The 27560-nt window shown below is 31.3% G+C and overlaps 2 protein-coding genes across 2 annotated transcripts; both read right to left on the reverse strand.

The window, feature by feature from the left end:
* Positions 1 to 3982: 3982 nt before the first annotated feature.
* Positions 3983 to 19530, reverse strand: LOC106792100 (odorant receptor 85c-like). Its single transcript, XM_014758250.1, has 5 exons — positions 19525 to 19530; positions 15557 to 16007; positions 14841 to 15144; positions 4052 to 4151; positions 3983 to 3988 (listed from the first exon to the last, which is right to left on the reverse strand). The coding sequence occupies exons 1-5, from the start codon at positions 19528 to 19530 to the stop codon at positions 3983 to 3985; spliced, it is 867 nt and encodes a 288-aa protein (XP_014613736.1).
* A 5525-nt stretch (positions 19531 to 25055) lies between these two features.
* LOC106792101 (putative GPI-anchored protein PB15E9.01c) lies at positions 25056 to 26032 on the reverse strand. The gene is made up of 3 exons (XM_014758251.1): positions 25766 to 26032; positions 25300 to 25448; positions 25056 to 25257 (listed from the first exon to the last, which is right to left on the reverse strand). The coding sequence occupies exons 1-3, from the start codon at positions 26030 to 26032 to the stop codon at positions 25056 to 25058; spliced, it is 618 nt and encodes a 205-aa protein (XP_014613737.1).
* Positions 26033 to 27560: the final 1528 nt, after the last annotated feature.

Raw genomic sequence — 27560 nt, forward strand, 5'->3', positions numbered from 1 at the left:
TAAAATCGGAAATTAAATAATTTTTTGAGTTATTTTCTATTTCTATTCTACTTTTTTATTTTTTTTTATATAAGAAACATCTAATTTCGCGGGTGCGATCAGCTGTTTGCGTAGTGACGCTTTTCGGTTTGACGCTCTATATAATATATATACAGGGTGTCCAATATAAGAAACATTCAAAAAAAATAATTTTTTTAATGTTTTTTAAAGATACCTTCATTTTTTTAAAAAGCACTTAGTATTTTTGACTTGACATTATTATAGCCAATAATAATACGAATTTAACGATATAGTATATTTGGGTCTTTGGATGACCTTATAAGCAAAGAAATGAAGATTCCAGCAAAAAATTATTTTACTTGTCGTCGACGAACAGAATGCGAAAGAGCTTTTAAAAACAAACAACTAACTAATTTGTTTAATTAGAAATCTTTTTACTTTACAAAGGACAACCGACCTCGTACACTACATATCTCTACAAGTGCATTCCTCAAAAATACAAATGTTATAATAGGAATAACGAACGGGAGGAAGAGAGAGAGAGAGAGAGAGAGAGAGAAAGGTACAGAGTACCATTAAACAAATTTATTTAAAATACGTAAAGAAAGAAGAAAGTTATGCAAAACAAAATTTATGACTTTTTTATTGAGGGTAATAAACTTCTCATAATAAAAATAAGAAATTCTAAATAACCTACTTCTTGCAATATCGTAGGCTTGAATGACATTTTACAATATCTTTGACGCAAAGAGATTTGATATAATAGTTTTGCACTTTATTTTAACGTACATTTAAATCCTTGGTCGATTCCCCTGGACTGAGCAGTTGCAACTGACCGAAGAGAAATTTAATAGTCAGGAATATCTTCAATTATATGTAAGTTTTTAGGGCATAAGGTGAATTGCGATCTCGCACATAATTGTTTTAAAATTTCTTCAGAACTTCTAAGTCAATAGAAACCATCCTCTGTCATACATATTACAACTGCCAATATATTACGTGAATTATCTCGCCCCTTGTTGACGGCAGGAATAGGATCACATAATTTTCATTATTTTTGCTTGTATTTGTTTGATTTTAGAATCTATTTTAGCTTCACTAGCATTTCCAATTTTGAAACAAAGGAGGCACAAAATATCCTTTTCATCATCTTTAATAGCATGGCGACAGAAGGTATGAATTTTTTGACAACACTTTTAGCATGCAAGTACATCACTCGTTTCTTTTAAACAAACACAACAAGTGTCAGAAACGGAAATCTCTTCGTTAAGCATAACTTCATCATGTTGGTATAATCTACTATCGACTATAGTCTCATCCATGTTTTCAAAAACAGGCTTTTTTTCTTGCGTAATCTGATTAGTTTTACCTGTTTCCATTGTTTAGAAGCTTTCTAATACTCTTTCTAGTTCCTCCTCTGTTTTTGTCTTTTAAAATATCTATCGGTAGAGAAGACGTTGTGGGCCCCATTTTAGATTTACACCAAAAAAGAGTACCGTATGGTGTTCTTTCGATTCTAGAATGATAAGTTTTATTTTTCATAAATTGAACAAAACCCAGTCCTTCACTGCAACGGTCTATTTTGTTGTCCTGCATCCAAGTATCAAGACATCTTGATTAGCTCTTTTGACACTACCTTGGCTTTGTGATTGGCTAGGCTTCCGATGAAAGATCTTCAGTGCTGGCCAAAATTCCTTCAAGCTGGTCACTAAATTATTAGCAAGTTCTCTACCATTGTCAGACTGTAATTTTAATTGCACTTCAAACATTAAGAATATGTTGAGTAGATTCTTGGATACATCTTCAGCTTTTTTTTTGACATAAAAGACTTAAGAATCACAAATTTTGTGAGATGATCTTCCTACACCAAAATAAACTTGAATTCTCTATCCAGCTGAGTCTGAAAATCAATAAGATCTACCTGAATACGGGAATTAAACTCGGAACTAATCAGAGATCTCACAAGAATGCCTTTTTTAATAGCTTTTCGTTTTTTCTGGCAAGGTTTCCAAAGGTGGATGTACAGTTCCATATCTTTACGTGTAATGTTTTTGTATTAGGCTTAAAGTTGTTTCATCTTTTTATCACGTCCTTCGTGTCCCATAGTCAAATGCGATTAATAAAGCACGTGAAATAACTCTGAGTCTGTAATGTAATACTGTATAGAATGGGAATCTCCTTTAACAGGATAAATGAGTTTAGTTTTGTTGTCTACGACTATCATATCATAGCGTTTCAGCAACATATAGTCCCTTATATCCTTTTTAATAGTCGCTTTAGCTATTTGTGCATCATTTATTAACTTCTGGTAAGTAGTTTTAGTTAAGAAAAAACAGTTTATGGAAGCATTAACTCGAGTTTTGGACAGTTTATCGTCAAATCGTTATTTCATGTATCGACAAACATTGTTTTAACTTTCAATTACAAGAGTATAGACAGCATATTTTTAGATATCTTTTAAAGTTCTACCTCCAAGTTATCGAAAGTTTTACTTAAAAATTTTTTCAACGAAATAGGACAATTTTATTCGACACCGTAAAAAAAGTCCTTCAAAACAAAAAATTATTTTTATCGTAAATAGAGAAAGAGCGGTTTTCTTGGAAAAATATTTGAGTTTTGATATTTGATATTTGAGAACATGACTTCTTTTCCTACATTACAGCTTGCTTTTTCATTTTCATGGAGCACAGTAAAAAACTATTTGTTTTTTTAACAAATTAAACACCTAAGCTGCTAGACGAGTTTTTGTGCGCAAATTTTAGAAACTGAACGTGCTGCTTTACTGTGCGTTTCTCTATAAACTGAAACTTACTCTATACCAGTGTGGTATTATGTAGGGCTCACTGTTACTTATCTTAGTAGATGATTATATTACATTCAAATCGATATTCCTAGAGATTTCCATAAAAATATTTATTTTTTGCTCCTTATCGTATCGGAAGATAAGCAGGTTAAGATCGAAATGTTTTATACCTGCATTGCGTTGAAAATCATTCAAAGAGAACAGTAAAAAAAAAATAATTATTTTAACTAAATAAACATCTTTACTGCTCCGTGAATTTTTGTGTGCAGGCTTATAAGACTGTGCGCATTTGTAGAAATCGGTACTTACTTTATACCGGTGTGTTATTATGTAGGGCCCACTGTTAATTTCATAGAGATTACCATGGAAAATCTGCCTCTTTTGCTCCTTATCGTATCGTAAGATATATATAAGCGGGTTTAAATAGAAATATTTTATATTTGCTTTTTTACTTTACCGGTTTCTCATTTTTCATTCTGAAGAATTTCTAGGAAATGTGAGAAATATGAATACATTCCTGATTTTTTCGAGAAACGCTTTGCATTGAGGACGATGCTGGGGTATTGCTAACTTTGCCTGATTTCCCACTGTTTTTGTAATATATATACAATTTGTACAGTAGGTTCCACTACTTTAAAGAGGATAATTGAGATCCAATTTGCCGATTACACAGCTCTGTTAGCATCGGACAGCGATCACCTAAATTCGACTAACATTTTTAATATCATCTGCATTTTCTAGAAAGATTTAGCTAAAAGTTGCGTAATACTATTAAGAAAAATAAATTCGGGTATATAACTTTTACGCAGCGTAAGCGCATGTTTTCCTGTAACCCTAAATAAAGCAGATATTTCAATCAATGATTCGGTCAAATACTTAGGTATAATACTGCATAAAAGGCTTAGATAAAGACAACATATCTTATCCCAAGAAAGTACCTAAACGCGAAAGAGTAAACAGCTATATTATTTAATTTGTAGAATATCTAACATAACTAAAGTCTAGAGAGCCAATCTACTATATAAAACTGCTCTGAAGCCTATACGGAAATATGAAAAGTAAATATCATTAATTTACTTGTTCATTTATCTATTACTTTGTGGGAGAATATAATTTTGCCTTTTTTAATTGGTCAGTTTATTTTATGTAATTTGTAGTTATTTCACGAGTTAACCGAACTCATACCTAAGCATTAACATATATCACAATACATTATAGATTAGTATATTTGTGTTTGGTATATATTACCGTTAAAATCTGATAACCAAGAATACAAATGAGAGAAGTAGCTCCGAAAAGGTGAGCCAGTAGTGTCACGCTGAATGCATTTGCCACGGTCTTGCCCATTCTAAAATAAAAGATGTTCCATTATTCCTTATAAATCGTTAACTAAGAAAAAAGTTTTTAAAAAGGAAAATTTTAATAACTGAACATTGAGCAAAAGATTTAATACAATAATTCAGATATATTCTAAAAGTACCAATATTGCCGCTGGTCTCTACATAGTCTAAATGTAAAAAAATAAGCATAGGAAAATTTGTGTTAGGAGAAAACTTCGCTCACTCAACAAATTTAAAGGTCAAAATAATTGTAATACTTTTCTAAATCTACAGTATCGGTAAATAAGAAATACTATTCCGATTTTGCTTCACCAAATAAAATTTGAAAAGATCTTTTTATTACATCTTCAAAAGATTAATTGCAAGTGTTTAAGGGGCACACCTAGTTTGACCGCCTAAAAAAAGGTGATTTTTAAGAATTTTTTTTAAAGAAAACTACTGCATGAAATTTTTTAAAATTTAGAGAATATATTTATACATAATTAACGAATATTCACTACAATTTGCAAATAAAAAAAGGTAATTTTTAGCGAGTTATTCGCTATCTCTCAAGTCACTATAAAAAAAGGACCTAAACGGCTGCAGTGATTCCGGTCTTCACCGTGGATGAAATAAAAAAAAAATACGTTTAATCTAGAATGTATTGCCTATACAATGACCTAAAATTGTGAAAAAAAATTGAAATTGAACAAAATGACAGACTTTTAAAAAAAAATCGAATTTTGCTCAAAATTTTGATGATTTTTGGCCCGCCAAAATTACATTTTTTATACAATTTGAAAACTTCTAGGTCATTGTACAGAGAAACATATACGAAATAAATAGGAAAAAAATCAAAGCGATCGGATGATTCTTTTTCGAATTACAACTGCAGCCAATTTGAAAAATGTAGTTTTGAGAAAAACGCGTTCAAAGATAAAATGATTGCTTTCTAATCCCTGAGCAGCTACTCTTTAGAAGGCTATAACTCTAAAACTATTTGAAATATTTATTTGATATTTCAGTATGTTATTTTTAAAGACATAGACTATATAAATATGCAAAAAAAAGAAATCAATTTTTTCAAAATTGTACGCTAGGTGTGCCTCTTAGGCAAGCTGTAGAATTTACTTTCAAAGTAAAATTTATTATGTATAAGAGAAAAGATCACAGTATGATTGTATTGAAATGTTTTCATTGCTTTTTTATTACTAATGGTCGTAAAAGAAAGGAAAAAATTTCATGACGTACATTTTCTACTTTGTATTTAGCGTGCTTTTCTGTAGCAAAATTTGTTTGCTAATATTTCAAGACATATAAAAAATATAGCATAAAAAAGTAAGCAAAATACATGGAAAGTGATTTCAAATGAAAGAACAAGAACTAAAATTAAACCTAAAGCTGAAAATACAATAGAAAAAAATGGTAACGTATTAATAATAATTAAAGAGTTAGAGTTTTCCCATTGTTTATGAAACTTGCGTTTATTACCATCCGCTTCGTACATAATCTTTTAAGCACACGATTATTTAGAGTGTTCTTTTCAGGAATAGCGTCTTTGTTTCGTCTCGTCATATTTTGCGAGTCACCAGAAAGATTTTCTTATTTTCATCTTAAAATCGTACAATCAAGAACCACGTAATCAATATCGATTACGTCTCGATTATTGAGGAAGACAGATCGCATGGCCGTTACATCACTTATCAAACTATCACAAAGAAGGCACGCTTGAATTAAGTTTGTCAAAAACTGGTTATTCTATTTCATATTTATTAAACTTCTTGAGTTATTTTCTATTCTAAAATTTACTCAATAATCGATTCTCTTATAAAATCATTAAACTCGTCACTACATCAGTTCCGACAATTTCCTCATCTCTACTCTTAGGCTGTTGATGTCCTTGTCCTTCATTTTGCTCAGTCACTTGTTATATAAGCACTGCCACATAGGTACGACGGCTTTTCTGACGGTAGTGGAAACAACTAAGCTACGAATATCATCTAACAAAGACACTCACACATATACAACATATTTACTGTAAATATTGAACTATTTTTACATGCAATACGACATTATTCTAAATACGGTACATACGTGTATACATCCTATAAATAAGCTTATACAGGTTGTCTCATATAACTCTTGTCTCGACTTTTCAAGTACTTGTGATAACCTGACAAAAAAATACTTTAAACAAAAGTGGATCTGTTTTTGATTGACAATACATTGCGTTACGTTCCGAAAACGGGAGAATAAGAATTTAATTTTAGAGCCTGTTTTAGTCACTCTGCATTCACCGTGTTTTGCCAGGACCAGGCAGGTTCGTTTTTCCCGAAGTATTGGGTTAGCAAGAAAGTAATTTCTGTTTGCACCAGTAGTTAGCTTTATGTTTGTTTCGTTATTCTTTTTTCAATGTTATAATTTTGGAAATTATACTTCTTTTAGCGCGTTTTGTAAACTGAAGTTAGATGCGACCGAAAAATCGACACCACGAAGTGGTCGATATTTATGATGCGCGGGCTAAGCGATTTCAAATTTTTCTTCTCAAGCTGTCACCACTCCATGCCCGTTGACGCATAAGGTCATTTGATATAACTCCCTTATATCTAGTGTAGACTGATATCTACATTTTGATATTTTTAACCAGGATCAGTATACATTTAAATTTCTGTTAAAGTTTTCGAGATGTCTAAAATTAATGCAGAGAGATGTAAAGAATATCGTTTTCGTAGGAAGAAGAATAAGGAAAATAAGGAAAACAAAATGCAAACTAATGCGGAACGTTTTAGGGTGTATAGGCTGCAAAGAAAAATGATTGCACTATGATATTAAGTGTCTGCGAATAAAATTTTAAGTATTCCGTCAACTTTTAATTTACTTTGCGAACCATCGACTCAGCCTGTGATTACCGGTACAAATTTAAATAATTTTATTGTCACAGCAAAAACTAATATTATTGTTTACTATTTATTTTATTCGTCTGGTCTTTACTTTTTGAAGTTATTTACATTTATTTTATATTTATTCAATTCTAAAAATAACGAGCATGGCCTAACGAGGATTTCCTTTAGAATTCGTGTGCCACTCAACGTGATAACGATTTATGTACCATTTGTAAAGATTATGGATTCTTAGCGTATATTGGAAAGACGCGACTCAATCTTTTTGAGAATATCGAAGTGAGAATATTCTTTCTTTGTGAGAATATTAAGAATATCGAAATGTTAACGTGCCTCCCCACTCTTCAAACCGTTAGTAAGCACTTTCTGCTGGGTCCGTAAAAAAAACACTCGTCCTATTCTTACACTGGATGCGTACGACGACACGTTTTAGACAACCAGCAGAGAATTTAAGAAGAAACCGACGAACAAAGCGATACAAGCTAGAAACGAAATAAGCAAAGTATAAGTATCCCTTATCCTTTCATAAACGTGGTGAGTCTTGTTGTTGAATCCATATACAAGCGAAGCAAACGAGAGGTAAGGCACGTTTTCAATCTTCTGTTAGATGCAATTCCTTATTATATCTAATTTATCAACAAGGGTTTTTATGCTACAAAGCTTTTCCCTGTCGAGCCAATAAAATATTATACCCTGTTGTATTGGTTCAAACAAGTGTTTAATTTCTTATTTCTTATTTTAATTAAACACTTCTTCTTCCTAAATAAAATAATTAAATCATACTTATTAATTATATATATATGTATATGTAATTAATAATATATATATATATATAATAAATATAATAAATATAATTCTTAATGATAAGGTATCACAGGGAACTTGGACATAAAAAAGAAGTAGAACTTAATTTAACTAAAGAAGCGTTTCGTCCCTTTATTGGGACTTCTTCAGCAACTAAAAATTTTATTATCATTTCTCATATTACGACATACATGAGGCTCATACAATATATAATTTTTTACATGTTACCTTAATCTTTACTAGTGTTTATTAGTCTAGATATCTTCAATGGAAGGTGTCCTCTATTATAGTGTTCTATTTATTATCGTTAAATTTAAAAATTCCGTTATAGATGTGATTTAAATTATTTGTGTCTGTTCTAAAATTTAYCGTGTTATTGTTTGATATATGAAACATTTCGCTGATATTTCTTTTATACCAATTTTCTTCTAAATCTAAAATAGTTGCTGCGTTAAATTTAAATTATGTCCTGTTATAAAATGATGTTCAGCTAACGCTGTGGTATTAGTTTTACTTACATTTATAGGTTTACAGTCATTTTTATGCTGGTCTAATCCTTTTTTAAGTTTCTGTTTAGTTTGTCYAATATAGCACTTTTCACATTCACATGGTATTTTATACACTAAGTTCGACTGGTCAGATTTGTCTACCTTATCTTTTAATTTGGTGTAAATAGTGTTTATTTTTGTTAGATTATAAAAAACCAGTTTGATATTAGTTTTTTTGAAACATTTCTTTATTTTACTTACTAACGGTTTAATGTATGGGAACTTAATGTATTTTTTATCTTGCGGATTCGGATTATTTACACGATCTTTGTCAATTTTAAATTCATTAAATACCATGTGTATGAGACTCATGGGATAGTTATAATTCTCTAAAAGAGTCTCTTTTTTTTTCCTATTTTCTGTATGAAACTTCTTACTGCTTAAAGGTAAAGCTCTAAATAGTAAACCTTTTAAAGCTCCAATTTTTTGACTTAAGGGAAGGTTCGAATTGTAATTAATACATCGCCCTGAGCTTGTTGGTTTTACATACCAATTCATTACTATAGTTCCGTCTTCATTTCTTATGACTGTTACATCTAAGAATGGTAATGTTCCGTTGTCTTCTACTTCAATGGTGAACTGGATTTTTTCATTTATCATATTGAAGGTTTTTAATACTAATTCGATTCCCTCTTTAGATAGTGCAGTAATAATATCATCTACATATACTTTTAAGAATGGAACTGCAAAAGGTAAATTGCCTTCAATTTTTTTTAAAACATGATTCATTACCAAATTCACTAATATTGGGCTTGCTGTATTGCCCATGCTAAAATCATCAAGTTGTTGGTAAAAAGATCCGTCAAATTGGAAGTAGCTTGATTCTAAACAAAATTGTATTATTTCCAATAAGATGTTTTTTGGTATCGGTATGAAGTTTTTGAGTTCATCCCAGTCTTCATTTATCGTTTTTATTACCAGTTTTTTCGGGATGTTCGTGAACAATGAGATTGCATCTAACGATACTAATCTTTAATCTTCTGGTAATGTTATTTTTGGTATACTTTCTACAAATTTAAAAGAATTCTTAACTGAAAACACAAATTTATTTGTCATAGCTGAGGATAATTTATGATGTAAAAATTGGGCTAATTTATAGCACGGTGAACGAATGCAGCTTACAACTGGTCTTATGTTTAAGCCTTGTTTGTGTTTTTTTCTTAATCCATATATTTTTGGGGCGACCGAAATGTAAGATTTCATGTTCTTTTCTATCTCATCTGTGATAATCGATTCTTTCCTTAGTTTCATTATCAAATTATTGGGTAATTTCTCGAATCTACTAGTAGGATCTTTATTCAATAATTGATATATGTTTTTATTTTGTAACATTTTATGCATTTCCTTAAAATATTCTTCTTTCTTCATAATAACTGTGCTATTACCTTTGTCCGATCTGGTTACCATTAGATTCGGATTTTCTTTTAGGAAACGTTTTGTTGTTATAAAGTTCTTTGTTACTGCATCCTTCAATGGTCTTTGGTTATTTTTATAATAATTAGAAATTAGATTTACAGCCTTTATTCTTACATTGTTTTGTTCATCCCTCATATTCGTATTATCACTTTTCGTGCTATTAATATGCCTTATGCTTTCCTCTAAGTCTTTTATTAACGAACAAACTGGAACTTTATTCGGTTTTATCGGGATGCCATACCCTGGTTCTAGAATTAATGTTTTTTCCACTTCGCGTGGTAGCTSAACATCCGTAAAATTATAAATACAATTATTATGTCTATTTATCTTGTTGCTATTATGTGAAATATCATATACTAAATTATTTAATTTTTTAATGTTGTTCTTTTTTATAGTTTTAAATTTATTTTCATAGTTTTTATTGAAAAATGTTGTGCAATTTGTAAAATCTGTTATTAATAATTTATTCTTTAAAACATTATGTGTTTTGTTGATGCTCTGTTCGATTGTCTTAACTTTCCAAGCTGTAATTTTTATTTTAATTTAAGGATCTTATGTTTTAGAGACTTAACTAATTTATCTGTCTCTTTTTTATAAGGATGTGTTTCAGCTTGGATAGCGTACATATATTTTAAGTTGTTTATAATATGTTTAGGATAAACTTGTTTATATTTGCATTGTATTAAGAATATTAATCTGTTTTTGTTTCCTGCCAACTTGTTAAGGTCATTAATCCAATTTTTTGCATGTCTCATTCTTGTTATATCGTAATTTGTTACCAAATAGTCAAAATAGCCCCTCAGCATTATTATTTAATCAGTTATATCTCTCGGCCAGAATTATAATTCTTAATGATATGATATCACAGGGAACTTGGAAAAGACTCTTTTAAAGAATAATAACTATCCCATGAGTCTCATACACATGGTATTTAATAAGTTTAAAATGGACAAAGATCGTGTTAATAATCCGAATCCGCAAGATAAAAAATACATTAAGTTCCCATACATTAAACCGTTAGTAAGTAAAATAAAGAAATGTTTCAAAAACACTAATATCAAACTAGTTTTTTATAATCTAACAAAAATAAACACTATTTACACCAAATTAAAAGATAAGGTAGACAAATCTGACCAGTCGAACTTAGTGTATAAAATACCATGTGAATGTGAAAAGTGCTATATTRGACAAACTAAACAGAAACTTAAAAAAGGATTAGACCAGCATAAAAATGACTGTAAACCTATAAATGTAAGTAAAACTAATACCACAGCGTTAGCTGAACATCATTTTATAACAGGACATAATTTAAATTTAACGCAGCAACTATTTTAGATTTAGAAGAAAATTGGTATAAAAGAAATATCAGCGAAATGTTTCATATATCAAACAATAACACGRTAAATTTTAGAACAGACACAAATAATTTAAATCACATCTATAACGGAATTTTTAAATTTAACGATAATAAATAGAACACTATAATAGAGGACACCTTCCATTGAAGATATCTAGACTAATAAACACTAGTAAAGATTAAGGTAACATGTAAAAAATTATATATTGTATGAGCCTCATGTATGTCGTAATATGAGAAATGATAATAAAATTTTTAGTTGCTGAAGAAGTCCCAATAAAGGGACGAAACGCTTCTTTAGTTAAATTAAGTTCTACTTCTTTTTTATGTCCAAGTTCCCTGTAATACCTTATCATTAAGAATTATAATCTTGGACAAGAGATATAACTGATTAAATAAATATAATATAAATATAAAATATAAATATATATATATAAATCTTTATCAATTGTATTAAATATCTTTATTTTAGAGTATGTATTATATTGGGACGCGTGATAGATGCAGTTATTTTTGATGTTAATGTTTTTTTTAAAGTTATTTTTTTTTTTAAGTTATTTTTGAGGTTATTGAGGTTGTACTCGTTTTGGTATGCTAAAGAAGTTTAATTTCTTACGTGCATTCATAAGTACATACACACGTTTTTTTTTTATTTAAGATTTGGTAGTCGATACTTTTTGGTCGCTATAAAAACCAATTTCGTTTAATTTTTTTTACAACTGTCAGTTAACGGTCAGTTTTAACACGGAGTGCGAAATAAGCATTTTCGACATATTTTACTTTTTTATTTTTATAAAGGCAAGAAAGCGGCTGAGGCTTACAAAAAGATATGTGAAGTTCATAGTGTTGATTATTTAATAGAAAACACTTATCAGAATTTGTTTAAAAAATTTCGTTTGGGAGATTTCTCACTGAAATAAAACCGACGTTCTGGTTGACCTTCTGAAGTTAATGATGACAAAATGAAAGCGATAATTGAATGGAATCGTCACGTAACTGTGCGAGAGATAGCAAAACAGTTAAATGTATTACACACAACAATTAAAAATCATATTAGACGTCTTGCACTTGTTAAGAAGATCGATATTTAGGTTCCGCATGAATTGAAAGAAATTCACCTAACGCAACGAATTAATGTTTGTGATACGCATTTTAAACGTAATATAGTCGATCCTTTTTTGAAACGAATTATCACTGACGATGAAAAATAAATCGTCTACAATATCGTTAATCAAAAAAGATCATGGTCCAAGCATGATGAACCAACACAAACCATATCAAAAGCTGAGTTGCATCAAAAAAAGATCATGCTGTAAATTTTGTGGGATTACACAGGTGTTGTGTATTTTGAGCTGCCTCTAAACAATCAAACGAACAATTCAGATGTTTACTGCCAACATCTTGTGAAATTGGAGGAAGCAATCAAAGAGTAAAGGCCAGAATAAGCAAATCGCAAAGGAATAGTGTTCCACCACGATAATGCGAGGCCTCATACATCTTTAGCATTAGGTACGAAATTATTGGAGCTTGGTTGGAAAGTGATGTTGCATCCCCCATACAGTCCTGACCTGGCACCATCGGATTATCATTTATTCCGAAGTTGGCAAAATTTCTTAAATGGTAAAAATTTCAGTAATAACGATGACCTCAAATCGCACTTAGCTGAATTTTTTGCTATTAAGGACCAAAAATTCTATGAGTGCGGGTTCATGAAGTTACCAGAAAGATTTCAAAAGATAATCGAACAGAATGAAAGATGTTTGACTGATTAAAGTTCATATTTTGTATAGAAACCGAAATTACTTTCTTGCTAATCCAATATAAGTAACGGTTAAAAATTGCGAATTACAGGAATTTTAGAAAGGATTTGCGTGAATAATGATGGATCAGGGAATTTCAGTGAGGTTGTGAAGACAGTAGTTCCCCTGAGCTATGGTTCTCTAAAATATTTATTAACAGAATAAGTTAGGTATAGAATTAATAGCAGGCAGAAGTTTATTCGTACAGACTTTTGCTTACGCACTCTTTAATATGTGGTGATTACAAGATTCGTTAAACTGACTAACAGTAACACTATTTACCTGCTTGGCGGCGACACAAATTAAAAGTAAGTAATAGCACAATATTAATAGTATGTAGTGACATAAAATTATTAGTAAGTAGTAGCACAAAATTAATTAAATAATGCCCTAAGTACCCTTCCTTATATATGTAAAAACATTCCTTTACCAGCATATCGCGCGATCTCTGTTCTATACCTATTTTGCTATACCTATAGCTATTTGGCCATACCTGCAGCTATTTTACTGCGTTAACAGTAAAATAAATGTCAAAAATACTAAGTGCCATTTAAAAAATAAAAGGTAGTCTTAAAAAGCATTAAAAAAAATTTTTTTGAAGCCTTTTTTATTGCAATATATAATCAATAAAAAATAGATTAACTATTGTTTAAAATATTTTTTGTCAGGTTATCACAAGTACTTGAAAAATCATGACTAGCGTTATATGGAAAACGGTTGTTACGGTGGTTACGGTCAATGGTAAAAATCCAGACATAGTTGAGAAAGAATAATTACAAACGATAAGTTACAGCTATGTATGTCTTGAGAATTTTTTTATACATTGTCCCGTCAATCTCCAAAATGTTCATAGGATAGGGGTAAATGTAGAATATATTCTTCAGGTGGCTATGTTTAAGCAGGTGAGGAAGAACAAAATGATATTAAACACATGTAAGTGAAACAAACAACGAAATATATAGTATGTATTGTCATGAAATTATCTTTAATTCAGTACAAAAGTGTCAGTAAGTAAAGTGATAAATGCAAAAGAAAACGTAAAAAGTCTTGCACTGTTTCTAAATTTAAGTATTTAGCATACATTCACGATCTCAACTATCATTATCAAAGGATTCTTGAAACAATTTTTCAAAGATTTTAAATACCTCAGGAAATATATTAGTTCACGGAGATAGATTTCCGGTTCGGTTAGTTCAGTAATTCAATTTTTTTACGAATTCTATAATATAGATCTATTTAATTGTTTGTTAGTTTATATCTTTAAAAACTTTCATTACCTTTACGGTCGAAAAAAAATAATTTATTTGTATAACTTTTTAGTACAAAAAATTTTTGTTGATCGCTAAATATAGTGTTATTAAATAATTATATTTTTATAAGAATTTAAAAAAAATAATAAAATATAGCGGAGGTATATGCTTTTCTGTGAAACACGATTTCCACAATGAAGCTAGAAGCATTGTTAGAAATCGTCCGAAACAAACCCTAGGAGATTTTCTGTTAAACAAATTTAATATTCGGTTGGCAACTATAAGAATGCGCATATTTTAATAATAATCTATTGACAAAATCCGCAATCACTCATTTGCCGACCAAATAGTTACAATTTAACGTAGAAAGAAGATTTTTTAATAATATTTATGAAAAGGATAGTTAAAAAGAAAATCGAGATTTCGTTAAAATTGTAAGTTTAAAGATTAAACATAAGGTTAACGAGGTCTCTAATCGAAGAGATCCAATACTACATCCTTACCCATTGATAATTGAATAAAAAAAATAGAAACTGTAATAAAATTAGTAAAGTAATTATTGAGATATAAGCTGGAGTAGTTCGAAAATTGTAGCCTTTAAACTAAAATTTACAATTTTTGTTTTAATCTTTAATAAATCTTACCGCAATAATCGTGTATGTGATTCAACAACTGCTTGGATTTTTTCCCTATTTTTTGTAGGATCAATATCTATATTATTTATTTGTAATGCAAGAACTGACATTTGACCACAAATGTGAAAAACAAGAGTGACCATAATGCAATCTGCAGCACTTTGTCCAAAACCACTAATAAAGACGAACGGTAGTTCGAGAGCGTAGATGATGATATAACTCTGTAGATTTTCAAATGGGTAGAATGTATAAAACCGATACGGCAGCAAATAAATGGTTTTGCTTATATTTCCTGTCTCTATAATTGGAAGTCCTATAAAAAAAATCTAAATAATTTATCTAAATATTATAAAATAGTAATTAATACATATTTTTATTTATTCGATTTGTTTTATAAAAATAGACTTCATATTTTATATACTGGTTGTTTATAATAAAATGCACAAAATTTCTCTTTCATAAACCAAACATACTTGAAAATAAAATAATTACTAATAAAATAAGTTATTTTTGGAGCCCTATCTGAACAATATTTCTATATAATTTCGTGTCACCAAAATAATTTGCAACACATTATTTTTAAAAAATATTATGTAAACAAAAATTTCTAATATTAACGTTTACTAAACTGTGATACAAGTATCAAATGAAATTTGCATTAATCATAATTATTATTTTTAATCGAAACAAAATTTATTTCTATCAAAAATAAAAAAATTTCTTACCATTGCCCAAAGCCACTAGTAATGGAGTCAAGTAATACGAAGACGCAGTAAGAGCGACGAACGTAATAAGAAGCTTCATGAAAAGCTTAGATTTTGCGTTGTACGAAATAAATAGTTCCCTTTCCTCTTTCGATTTGTATCTTTCTTTAACAAAATCTTTAAATACTTCAACAATGAGATCACCTATCTCATCGTTGTATTTCCATAACATGCTCATTCTAACAAATATCTGCGAGAATGCCATATTCTCCGTTAAATTCATAATAACGTGTTCCAGATCATTAATAAATATAAAAAGATCTAGGTATTCCAAAATCATGAGAAAGCTGAAGTATCCAAAATTAAGAGAAAATTGAAGATTATTTCGCGAATGTGGCCAGAGTCCTATAGTAGACATTAATTTCTTGTTCCAAGATAAAATCACAGCTGCACGATTAAGTTCTTCTTGTTCCTGCAAAAAAATATATTTGTATTTACCATATATATAGATAATGCTGCGACTTGAAAATATATTTATGTAAAGTATTGTATTTTATGTATTTATACGTCTTTTATTTTCTTTCTCTATAGCTTCTTTTTATTTTTTTTAATTATAATTTTCATTTTTAATTTCTATATTTTATCGATGAACTTAATTATAAAAATTTACAAAAGCTAAAAGTTTTTGAATCTATTTTTACTTTCAAATATTTTTTCAATTATTGGAAAGAAAATATTTATTTGGCAATAAAAAGTAAAAATATGTGTTAAAAAATATACAATTTATTAAAATATAAAAAATTAGGTTCCCTAATTTAATACGTAATAAAATGTAGAAAATTGTATTAAAAATTATAAAATTTTTCAAAATATAAAAAATTAAGTTTTTTAATTAAATACGTTAAAAAAGTATTATACGTAAAAAATAAGCCTAATATTTAGTTAACACTGTGTATTAAACTTAGATTTCCATAAAAATAGTACATTATTAATGAAAACTTAAAAACTGATCTTTCAAAAAAAACATCTTTTTTTTATAAATAGTGTGACGTCCCGCCCCGCTTATAACTTCTAGAACATTATTTTTTCCTTAGCGATGCTTAATCTTTCTTAGTATTTTTCCATTGCATGATATACCGGGAAACCTTCTCCTTATTTCTTGCACGTGTGCGACCTATTTGTCCTCTATGGCAGTGCACGCGCATTCCAAAGGTGCGAACTGGGCAAAATCTAATAATCACATCCGTTGGCCGTTAGAATAAGACGGGCGGATGTACGTAAATGAAATTGTAAGCCCATCAACAGAAAACAAATATTCTTAGAAAAAAATGAAGAAAGAAATCATAGGCGCCAGAGCGTCCTAAATAAATATAAAAAACGTATTAATTGCTGCTACTACGCGATGACGCGAGTGCAGCCTCCGCTGGTGCCACTTCTTGGAATGCTCGTGGGACCGCTTAGGTCAGCGGAATTCGCCCGTGGGAATAGGTGCGAGCGAACCCCTTGTTCCTGGTTAATCCTCGTTTGTTGTATCTGAGTGTGAATATTCTGTATCAACCATTGAGCGTGAATTGGTGTTTATTTAATTTTAAGATAAAAATTGAGTTGCTGTGTTTTGTGAGTGTTTCCACATGTCACGGGAAATCGCTTATATTCCAACCAAATCAAAAGAAAGAAAAAAGTTCATCAGTACTCTAATAAGAGAACAAACACGAAAAGTAAGCTTCCCATTGGATTAAGGAATTTGTTATTGTACATCTACGAAACTGTAAGTAAATGTTTCCAAATATTAAATCAACTTGTGAACCAGAGCAACGATGAACAGACTTTAACGACCAAACCTACGAATCCTCCAAATTCCTCCTCACTCTTCCTATCAATTATTTGTATTGGAATATTATTGTGCCATTTTTATTATTGTTTAATTCTTGGGAAAAACGAACCCGCCTGGTCCTAGTTATACTCGGTGCAAGCAGAGTAGCAAAAACAGGCAATTAGTTAGTTAAATTTAACATATTGCGTTACTAGACGTAACAATAGCTATAAACAAAAAAATATAGTCTTATCCATAATATTATGTAAAATACTTTTAAGAATAGCTGCATTAAGTTTCTGCTATTTCTATAAATATAAAGAAAGAATATATTGTGAAATAACTATATTAATATTAAAACATAATACAGTAATAAAAGATCCCGTGCTTGATATTGCTACTTATATCGATGTGTCCCTTAATTCATCTTCAAACAAGCTGTGCTCAATATCTCTTGCAAGCTGGTCGTTTGTCACGTCACGTATTATTCATTTCGACAAAACAAAGAACAAAATATGTCAATAATAAGCCTTGCAAGAGTTTTATAGTATTTTTAAACTATAAGCACTCAACATAGGCAAACGGGTACTATTGACCGCTGCAAACTTTACAGAATCATTCATTCTTAGGTATTTTTTTAATTTTTTTAATACCATGAACGTAACGAAAGATAAAAAATATATCTTAAAAAGTATTCTGTTTTATTAGTTTCTTTATAAAATTAAAATAAAAAAAGAATACTTTAAATAAAAGTTACTACTAAAACAAAGCATGATTAAAGTATTTATTAGTCTAAAGATCATATAAGAGACTAGTCTTCTTAGGAAGAGATGTTAAACTAAAAATAAGCCCTACAAAATGTTTAATAAGATTATATGAAGAAATTGATCTTATATTAAATAAGTGTAAATAAAAATTGAATAAGTAATACAACGTGATGGATTATCGAATGAATTATAAGAATGATGCAAGATGATCCTCAGATTAGCATTCGTCAATTAGCATTGAATGCTTAGGTATAATTATACTACATTTGTCAGTAATCAACGCGTCTTTATCCTTTAGATGGCGCTCCTCTCGTTATAATAACTTCTGTTTAAGTAGATTTAAATAAGTCTTTTTCGTGAATGATAATCGTTTTGTATTACTTATCATAAAATAAAATAAATATTTATAATAATTTCTACATTATTATAGGCTTTGTACCTGATTCGAAATCTATGTAATCTTCAAAAAATGTAAAAAAAAAATAAAGCTATTCGACAATTAGAAGAATACAAAAAAACTAAATTTTTATCGTAGAATATCTAGACAGAAGCTATTCTTAAAATTGCAGGATAGAAAACAATAAAATAAAGGACAAAAATGTTTTCTTACCTATTATATTGTTAGCAGCTGTATAACTGACAGATAGTATTTAAATGTCACAAGTTTCTATTAACGTATAACAACATATTATAAAAAAATTGGACAAAATATTCTGGTAACAATATTTCATAAGAAGAAAACCAAAGAGAAACTTTTTAAGATGAATGGTAAAAAAATCTCATATTTTAGGAATATTATTCAAAATTAAAGCTTCTTTGATTGCTATGCATTAAAAGTTCTTTAAATTCATTAATATATTACCAAATATATTATTTAGAAAATGTAACTTTTTTTTTAGTACGATTTTTATTAAAAGCTAAATTCTTATAATTGCAGATTTTTTTTTTCAGAGAACATAAGTATAAGTTAAATATATTTGATATATGTATATATAAAATAAGTTTGTAATATATCAGAAAAAAGAAACATTAAATTTTATTTCATGAGTTTGTCAAAGTTTTTTTATGAATTTAAATTATTTAGAACAATTGTACTTGATACTAAATGCAAATCGAAAAACAAGTCCATAATGTAATCTGACGCACTGTTTGCAGATTCCTTATTATAAAATCAGATACAAATAATAATTAAAAAAAGATCGTACTTTTTGGTTTTGGAAATATAGGTTAAATTATAAATAAACTTATTGTTAGGAATACTGAAGTTTGTTCCATAAAAAAAACTATATTTACATTAAAAACTGATTAAATAGTTTTTACTAATTTATTAAATACGTATACTTTTGAAAATTAATACAAGGACCTAGTCCGTTCAAAATATATAGTATAACACTAATATTAATGCTTACTGGCATGACAAATAGAAAATTGTGTACGTTCTTTCAAGTTGTTCGATAGCTTTTATCTCTTTGATGGTTCACCAAAAACTGCAGTAAAATTGCGTCAACGCAATCGCAGTAGTAATCTGTAACGATCGAATTTCGGAGGGTGGACTATAGAGTAGACTACCAGAATTGTATGAAAAGAAATTCATGCGCCTGTACCGTAATTATAGACCTTCGACTTTTCAAAAAAAAAGAAAGACGAAGAATAGAGAAGATTGATGGTTACAATGTAAATACATGTATCATTGAATAAAATTGTCTATAACGATTATTTATATTTTCCTTTCACTTTCACCTCACCTTTTCTACATCATTGTTGGTGTAAGTTTAACAGTCGTACTAAAAACGATTTGTAGTATAAAATTAGAGATTATACATTTGCGAAAATTACGAAGGTAAGTATAAATCGCTATCTTCGTCTTTTTCTAACTTTATATCTATATCTTAATCAAGCTTCAAAAAACTAAAAGTATCTTTTAGAATTCGAAATCTTAGAATTTCATGAAATTTTGCTTTAGTCTAAGAACGAATGTGTTAAAAATAAAATTAATATTTTTCGAACAGTATTTTTTAATAAAAATAATTATATTCCTAAAAATATACAATTGCGTGTAAATAATCACAATAAAAATAAAAACATGAAAAAATAGTGTGACGTCCCGCAACGCTTATAATTTTTAGAACATTATTTTTTCCTTTGCGATGCTTAATCTCACTCAGTATTTTTCCATTACGTGACATACTGGGAAACCTCCATCCTATTTCTTGCACGTGTGCGACCTATTTGTCCTCTACGGCGGTGCACGCGCATTCGAAGAGTGCCAATTAGGCAAAATCTAATAATCAAACCCGTTGACCGTTAGAATGAGATGACGAAGATGACGCAAGGTCATCCTCCGCTGGTGCGACTTCTTGGAATGCTCGTGGGACCGTTTAGGTCAGAAGAATGCGCCCGTGGGAATAGGTGCAAGCAAACCCCTACCAGGGTGTTTTTCAACATACATAGAGAGCAACAATTGGGCCCTTGCGAGTCTATTCTTTATCTCAGTTTTTATCTTACCTGTGAGTCTTAGTTTCTGAATTTCTCTGGATATCAAATCTTAGTTTTTGTCTTAATTTACCTCAATCTCAGTCTCAGTCTGCAAATCTGATATAGTCTAAATTTTGATCTTCTTAATAAATTAATTAGTTGTGCTGGTTAAAAGTTACTGCAAACCTTCTTATTATTTGTGAATCAATATCTGACATGAGTGTGAAATTGAGTGATTGTGCTTGTGTGTCTTTCTACATGTCACATCAAGTTATATTTATTCCGACTGGGCTGAAGGGTGAGAAGAATTTCATTAATACATTGATTAGAGCCCAAACTAGAAGAGTAAGCTTTTTGTCGGATTAAGGAATTTATTATTGTAAATCTACGAAACTGTAAGTAAATGTTTCTAAATATTAAATCAACTTGTGAACCCGAGCAACGATGAACGGAATTTAACCACTACACCTAAGAATCCTCCAAATTCCTCCTCATTCCTTCTATCAATTATTTGTATTTGAATATTATTTTGGCATTTTTATTGTTGTTTAACTTTTGGGAAAAGCGAGTCTGCCTGGTCCTAGCTATACTCGGTGCATATAGAATGGCAAAAACAGGTTTTGATTAGTTAAATCTAACATTTTTCGTTCTCGGACGTAACATTAATATTTTTATTTTATTGAAGTTATTATTAACCCTTTCGCTACGAGCGTCGCCTATAGGCGACATCATCTGCCTGTCAAAATGCTCAACTAAATATAAACTGAGCTAATTGTGTTTCTTGGCCAAAAACTTGATATAACGGTAACTCGACGACGCTGAATCGAATGGTGCTAATTTTTTTGCAATACAATGCTGCGTTTACGAGAAAAAGGGTAAAAAATGGTAAGAAAGCCATATCTTAGAATCTAGGCATTTAATCGAAAAAACTTTTAAACAAAAGTTGTAGAAAATTAAAAAATACATAAAAAATGTTGTAAAGTGTATCTTCGTATTTGCAAAAATAAGCGAGAAAATGAAGGTGAAAGGTAATTGTAAGAGAGGGGGCAAGCCACGCCTCTTCGTTAGTTTTTACACGCGAGCTAGCTAGTGTGCGTTATCTTAGGGTCTCTCGGTCGTGAATGCGAGTGCGAGTTAGAAAAGAAATGGATATTATTTCTTTAAGCGATAGCGATTCTTTTTGTTTGGGCCATCGATTGTTGAGTGTTCTGTATGATATATTTCTGATATTCTTTTATGCTGTAGCGAGAATTTTTCGTCTTGGCCATCAAGTGTCGAGCGTTATGTATATCTATCTATATATATATATATATCGGCGTATAAGCGCGGCATTTTTAAATCGAATTTTGGTGCTTATAGCACGTCGTTTTTTTATTTATTGTCAAAAATAGTGAACCTTGATTAAAAGAAAAACATGCAGGTGCAGATAAAATTGCAGTTGAATGTGCAGAGTCATTTTTATTTGTAATTGCTAATGCAGTTGCAGTGGCAGCTGCAGTTGCATGGTCAGGTAAAAAGTTAAAAATATATATAAAAAAACGAAAATGTAGTTGCATTTTCATTTGCACTTGCAGTATAGGTTGCATGTGTAATTGCAGTTGCAGTTTTAGTTATAGCTAAAAGTTAAAGGAATAAAAATTGAAAGAATGAAGAATTTAAAGGAAAAGTTTTTCTTGTAGAGTCATATGCAGTGGCATTTACTTCTGCAATTGCAGTTGCATGTGCACGTAAGAGGTTAAAAAAATATAAAATAAAAAAAATGAAGTAGCAATTGCGGTTACAATGCAGTTACTTGTGCAGTTGCAATTTCATTTGCATGTGCAGCTAAAAACATAAAAAAAATACAAAAAATAGAAAATTCAGTGGATATAGCAGTAGCATGTGTAGATGCGGTTGCAGTAGCGGTTGCATAAGCAGTTAAAAAGTTAAAGCATTGTATATTAAAAAAAATGCAGTTGCAGTTTAAAAGTGAAAAAATTAAATATTGAAAAAGCTTAGCTGCATTTCAAATTAAAGTTGCACGTAAAATTGCATTTGCAGAAACAGTTGCATTTGCAGTTGCAGTTGCTTGTTTAGTTGAATTTCCAGTTGCATGTGCAGTTGCAGATGCATATATAGTTGCAGTGGCTGTTAAAAAGGTAAAATTATATAATTGAAAAAATGCAGTTGCAGTTAAAAATTGCAAAAAAACTACAAAATAAAAAAGTTTAGTAGCAGTTGCACTTGTAGTTGCAGTTTTATTTGCATTTGCAATGGCAGATAAAGTTTTGTGTGCAGTGGCAATTGCATGTGTAGATTTTTTTCCAGTTAAAAAGTTAAAATTATATAAATTAAAGAAATGCAGTCGTAATTTTATTTGCATTGGCAGTGGCAGTGGCATTTGCTATAGCAGTTAAATGTGCAGTTAATGGTGCAGTCGTAATTTTATTTGCATTGGCAGTGGCAGTGGCATTTGCTATAGCAGTTAAATGTGCAGTTAATGGTGCAGTCGTAATTTTATTTGCATTGGCAGTGGCAGTGGCATTTGCTATAGCAGTTAAATGTGCAGTTAATGGTGCATGTGTAGTTCCAGTTGCAGTTAAAAGTTTAAAAATATATTTAATAGAAAAAAATGCAGTTGCACTATTAAATTGAAATAACTATATAATAAAAAAGTTTAATTGCAGTTGCCATTGCTTGTGCAGTGAACGTTGCCTTTGCACTTGCAGTTTTATTTGCATTTGCAGAGGCAGTTGCTTGTACACTTAAGAGGTAAAAAACTATATATAATAAAAATAAAAATGCAGTTGTAGTTGATGCTTCATGTGCAGTAGTAGTTCTATTCAAATGGTAAAAATATGAAAAATAAAAAAATGCAGTAGTAGTTAAATAGAAAAAAACAAATGTTATAAAAAAGTTTAGTCGCAGTTGCATTGGCAGTTACAGTTGCAGTTGCAATTTTCGCTGTACTTGCAGTTGCATGTGCAGTTGTAGTTTTAGTAGTATAATCAGTTGCAGTTGCATTTGCTATTGCAGTGGCATGTGCAGTGGCAGGTTCATGTGTATTTGCAGTTGCAGTTAAAAAGTTCTAAATATGTAAAATTAAAAAAAACCTTCCCTAGTTAAAAAGAAAAAAAAATTTATATTAAAAAAGTTTAGTCGCAGTTGCTTGTGCAGTTGCATATGCTATTACAGTTACATGTGCAGTTACAGTGGCATTGGCTATAACAATAGAATGTGCAGTTAAAAGTGCATGTGTAGTTGCAGTGGCATGTGCAGTAGTAGTGGCAGTTGCATGTGCCGTTGCAGTTGCAGTTGCAGTTGCACTTGAAATTGCAGTAAAATTTGCTATCGCAGTTGCGTGTGCAATTGCTGTTTCATTTGCATTTGAAGCTGTATGTGCAGTTGAAGTGCATGTTAAGTTATAGTTTCAGTTGCATGTGCAGTTGCTGCTGCATGTGCAGTAACAGTTTCAGTTGCAATTGCATGTGAAGTTGCAGTAAAGTTTGCAGTTGCAGTTGCCTTGCTGATACAGTTTTTTTGAATTTTACAATGCAGTTGCATGTGCAGTCGCAGTTAAATGAGCAGTCGTAGTTGCATGTTTAGCGTTAGTAGCAGTTGCATATGCTTTTGCAGATGCAGTTGAAATGCATTTGCTGATGCAGTTACATGTGCAGTTACAGTTGCATGTGCAGTTACAGTTGCCTTTTTCGTTGCAGTTGCATGTTTATTTGCATTTAAATTGTCAATTGCAGTTGCTGATGTATGTCTAATTGCATTTGCAGTTGCATGTGCATTTTAGTTGCAGTTGCACTGGCATATGAAGTTGCAGTTTCATTTACTGTGGCAGTTGAATGTTTAATTGTAGTTGCAGCTACATTTGCAGTTCGAGTTGCATCTGCAGGTGCTGTTGCAGTTGCAGTTCCATGCTGAGTAGTTGCTGCAGCTGCATGTACAGTTGCAGTTTTAGTGGCAGTTGCAGTTAACCTTGTAGTTTCAGTTGCATGTGCAGTTACAGTAGCATGTGCAGTTGCATTTACAAGTGTAGGGTCAGTTGCATCTTCAGTTGTAGTTACAGTTTCATGTGTAGTAACAGTTGCTGTTGCAGTAGCATGTAATGTTGCAGTTGAATCTTCTATTGCAGTTGCATGTGCCGTTACAGTTGCCTGTCTAATTGTAGTTGCAGTTTTATGTGCAGTTGTAGACGCCTGTTTAGTTTTGGTTGCATTTTCATGTGCAGTTAGAGTCGCACGAGATGCAGCAGTTGCAGTTGCAGTTCGAAGTGTAGTAGTAGCGGCAGTCGCTAGTACAGTTGATGTTACAGTTACAGTGGCATGTGCAGTGGCAGTTGCATGTGCAGATGCAGTAGTATGTTTAGTTGTAGCTGCTGTTCCATGTTTAGTTACAGTTGAACTTGCTTTTGCAGTTTTGTGTGAAATTGTAGTTTAATTTTTAATTGCAGCTGAAGATGCAGTAATTGTGCATGTTAAGTTGTAGTTGGTGTTTTATGTGCAGTGGCAGTTGCATGTGCAGAAAGAGTAGCATAAATAGTTGTAGTTGACGTTGCATGTGCAGTTGCAGTTGCATTTGCAGTTATAGTTGAAGTTGCAGATTTATTTTTCGATGCATATGGATTTGCAGTTGCAGTTTCATGTGCATTAGCTTTTGCAACTGCTGATTTATTATCACTTTACAATGCAGTCGCAGTTTAAGATGCATATGCAGTTGACTGTGCAGTTGCAGTTTTAGTTGCAGTTGCATGTGCAGGTGTAGTTGCATGTGGAGTCGCAGTTTTATGTGCAATTGCTGTTGAATTGGCAATTGCAGTTCCATAATCTTTTGCAGTGGTAATTTTTGTCGTATGTTGCAGTTGTGTGTACTGTAGCAATTTAGTTGCAGCTGCATGTGCAGTTGCATAAGCCAATTTAGTTTAAGTTAAAGATTCATTTTTTTTTCAATCGTATTTGCATTTGAATGTCTTGTTTTAGTTACAGTAGCATGTGCAGTTATTGTTGCATTTGCAGTGGCAGTTGCAGTTGCCGTTTAATGTGTATTTGTTACTGCAGTTGCATGTAAAGTTGCAGTTTAAGTGGCAGATGCATTCGCAGCTGCAGTTGCATGTGCAGTAGCCGTGTCATCATCAGTTGTTGTTACAAAGGCATATGCAGTTGCAGTTGCCTATGCAGTTTTAAATACTGTTGCCTCTGCAGTTGCATGTGAATATGCAGTTGCAGTTGCTTTTGCAGATCCAGTTGCATATTTAGTTGTAGTTACAGTTGCAAGAGTTATTGCAGTTTCATTTGCAGTTGCATGTAAAGTTGCAGTTAAATTTGTTGTTGCAGCTGCTTGTGCAGTTGCAGTTAAATGTGCATTCACAGTTGCATGTCTAGCTGTTGTTGCATTTGCATGAGCAGTTAAAGTTGCATAAGCAAGTGAAGTTGCATGTTCAGCAGCAGTTGCCATTGCAGTAGGATTTGCATGTTTAGTTGTAGGTGCATTTGCATGTGCAGTATAAGTTGCAAGCGCAGTTGCCGTTGCATGGGCAGTTTAGTGGCCTTTTTAGTTGTGTTTACATTAGCAGTTGCAGTTGCAGTTAAATGTTAAGTTTTAGTTGCAGTTGCATGATTAAATGCTGTGGCAGTTGCTGATGCATATGCAGTTGCAGTGGAAGTTGCTTTTGCTGTGGCAGTTTTAGTTTCAGTTTCTTGTTTAGTTGCACGTTTAGTGGCAGTTGCTGTTGTATGTGTAGTTGTAGATGCAGTTGCAGTTCTTTGTTTAGTTGCTGGTTTATTTGCTGTAGCAGTTTAAGCTGCGTTGGCAGTTACAGTTGCAGTTATAATTTTATGTTTACTTTCTCTATTAGTTGCATCAGTATTTGCAGGTACAAATACTGATTCATAGGCTGTAGCAGTTGCAATTGCAGTTGCATGTTTAGTTACAGTTTCAGTTAAGTGTTTAGTAGAGACTGGAGTTGCTTGTTCAGTTGCAATATCATTTGCATAGGCAGTTAAAGTGAAAGTGGCGTTTGCAGTTGCAGTTGCAGTTAAAAAAGCTGATGCATGTGCAGTTGCAGTAGAAATTGCAGTTGCATGTGTAGTTGCAGTTATAGTTAAATTTACATTTGCATGTGCAGTTACAGTTTTTGTAACGTTTGTTTGTTAAGATAAACATAAAAACACAAATTTTAAACAAAAAAATGCAGTTTTAGTTGCTGTAGCATTTGCATTAGCAGTTGCAGAAAAATTTGCTATTGTAGTAGAATCAGCTCATGCAGTTGCATTTTAATTGTCATGTACAATTGCAGTTTAATGTGCAGTTGCAGTTTCCGTAACAGTTTTACGAGAAGTTGCATTTGCAATTGCAGTTTAAATTAAAATAGCATTTGTAGGTGCAGATGCAACTTCCTGTTCAGTTGTAGTAGCAGTTTTACCTAAGTTTGTTTTTTTATGTGCTGCTGCATTTATAGTTGCATTTTATGTCCTAATAGCTGCAGCAGTGGCCGTTGCAGTAGTAGTTGCAGTAGCAATTGCAGTGGCAGTAGCAGTTGACGTTGCAGTTGCATGATCAGTTGCAGTTAAAGTTTCAGTTGCTCTAGCAAATTCAGTTGAAGTTGCAGTAGATCTTTCACGCGCAAAAGTAGTTGCAGTTGCAGTGTCTTAAGCAGTTTTATAGCAGGAGTAGCAGCTGTTGCAGATTCAGTTGCTGTAGCATGCGCAGATGCAATTGCAGTTGCATTTACAGTTTCTCGTGCAGATGTTGTTGCAGTTTATGTTGTTGTAGCTGCAGCAGTTGCAGGTGCATGTTCAGTGTCAGATAAAGTTGCAGTTTCTCTAGCAGATGCAGTTTCGGTGTCTGTTTCTCTTGCACGTAAAAATGCAGTTGTAGTTTTATTTGCTTTAGCAGTTTAATTATATGAGTAGCAGCTGTAGCAGTTCTAGTTGCAGTAGCATTCGCAGATACAGCTGCAGTTGCAGTTACAGTTGCAGTTGCA

This window comes from Polistes canadensis, unplaced genomic scaffold (assembly GCF_001313835.1).
Source record: "Polistes canadensis isolate GaletaPanama2010 unplaced genomic scaffold, ASM131383v1 scaffold_378, whole genome shotgun sequence".
Lineage (NCBI taxonomy): Eukaryota > Metazoa > Arthropoda > Insecta > Hymenoptera > Vespidae > Polistes > Polistes canadensis.

Coding starts and splice junctions, on each gene's coding strand:
- LOC106792100 (XM_014758250.1), bottom strand. Junction 15,145..15,556: donor ACTAGTGGCTTTGGGCAATG/GTAAGAAATTTT, acceptor TTTTTTTTATAG/GACTTCCAATTATAGAGACA. Junction 4,152..14,840: donor TCACATACACGATTATTGCG/GTAAGATTTATT, acceptor CTTTTATTTTAG/AATGGGCAAGACCGTGGCAA.
- LOC106792101 (XM_014758251.1), bottom strand. CDS start 26,032: ATGGCAACTGCTGCTGAACATGCAACTTCACTTGCTTATGCAACTTTA. Junction 25,449..25,765: donor ATGCAACTGCAGAGGCAACA/GTATTTAAAACT, acceptor AAATTGCTACAG/TACACACAACTGCAACATAC. Junction 25,258..25,299: donor ACTAAAACTGCAACTGCACA/GTCAACTGCATA, acceptor TGCATTGTAAAG/TGATAATAAATCAGCAGTTG.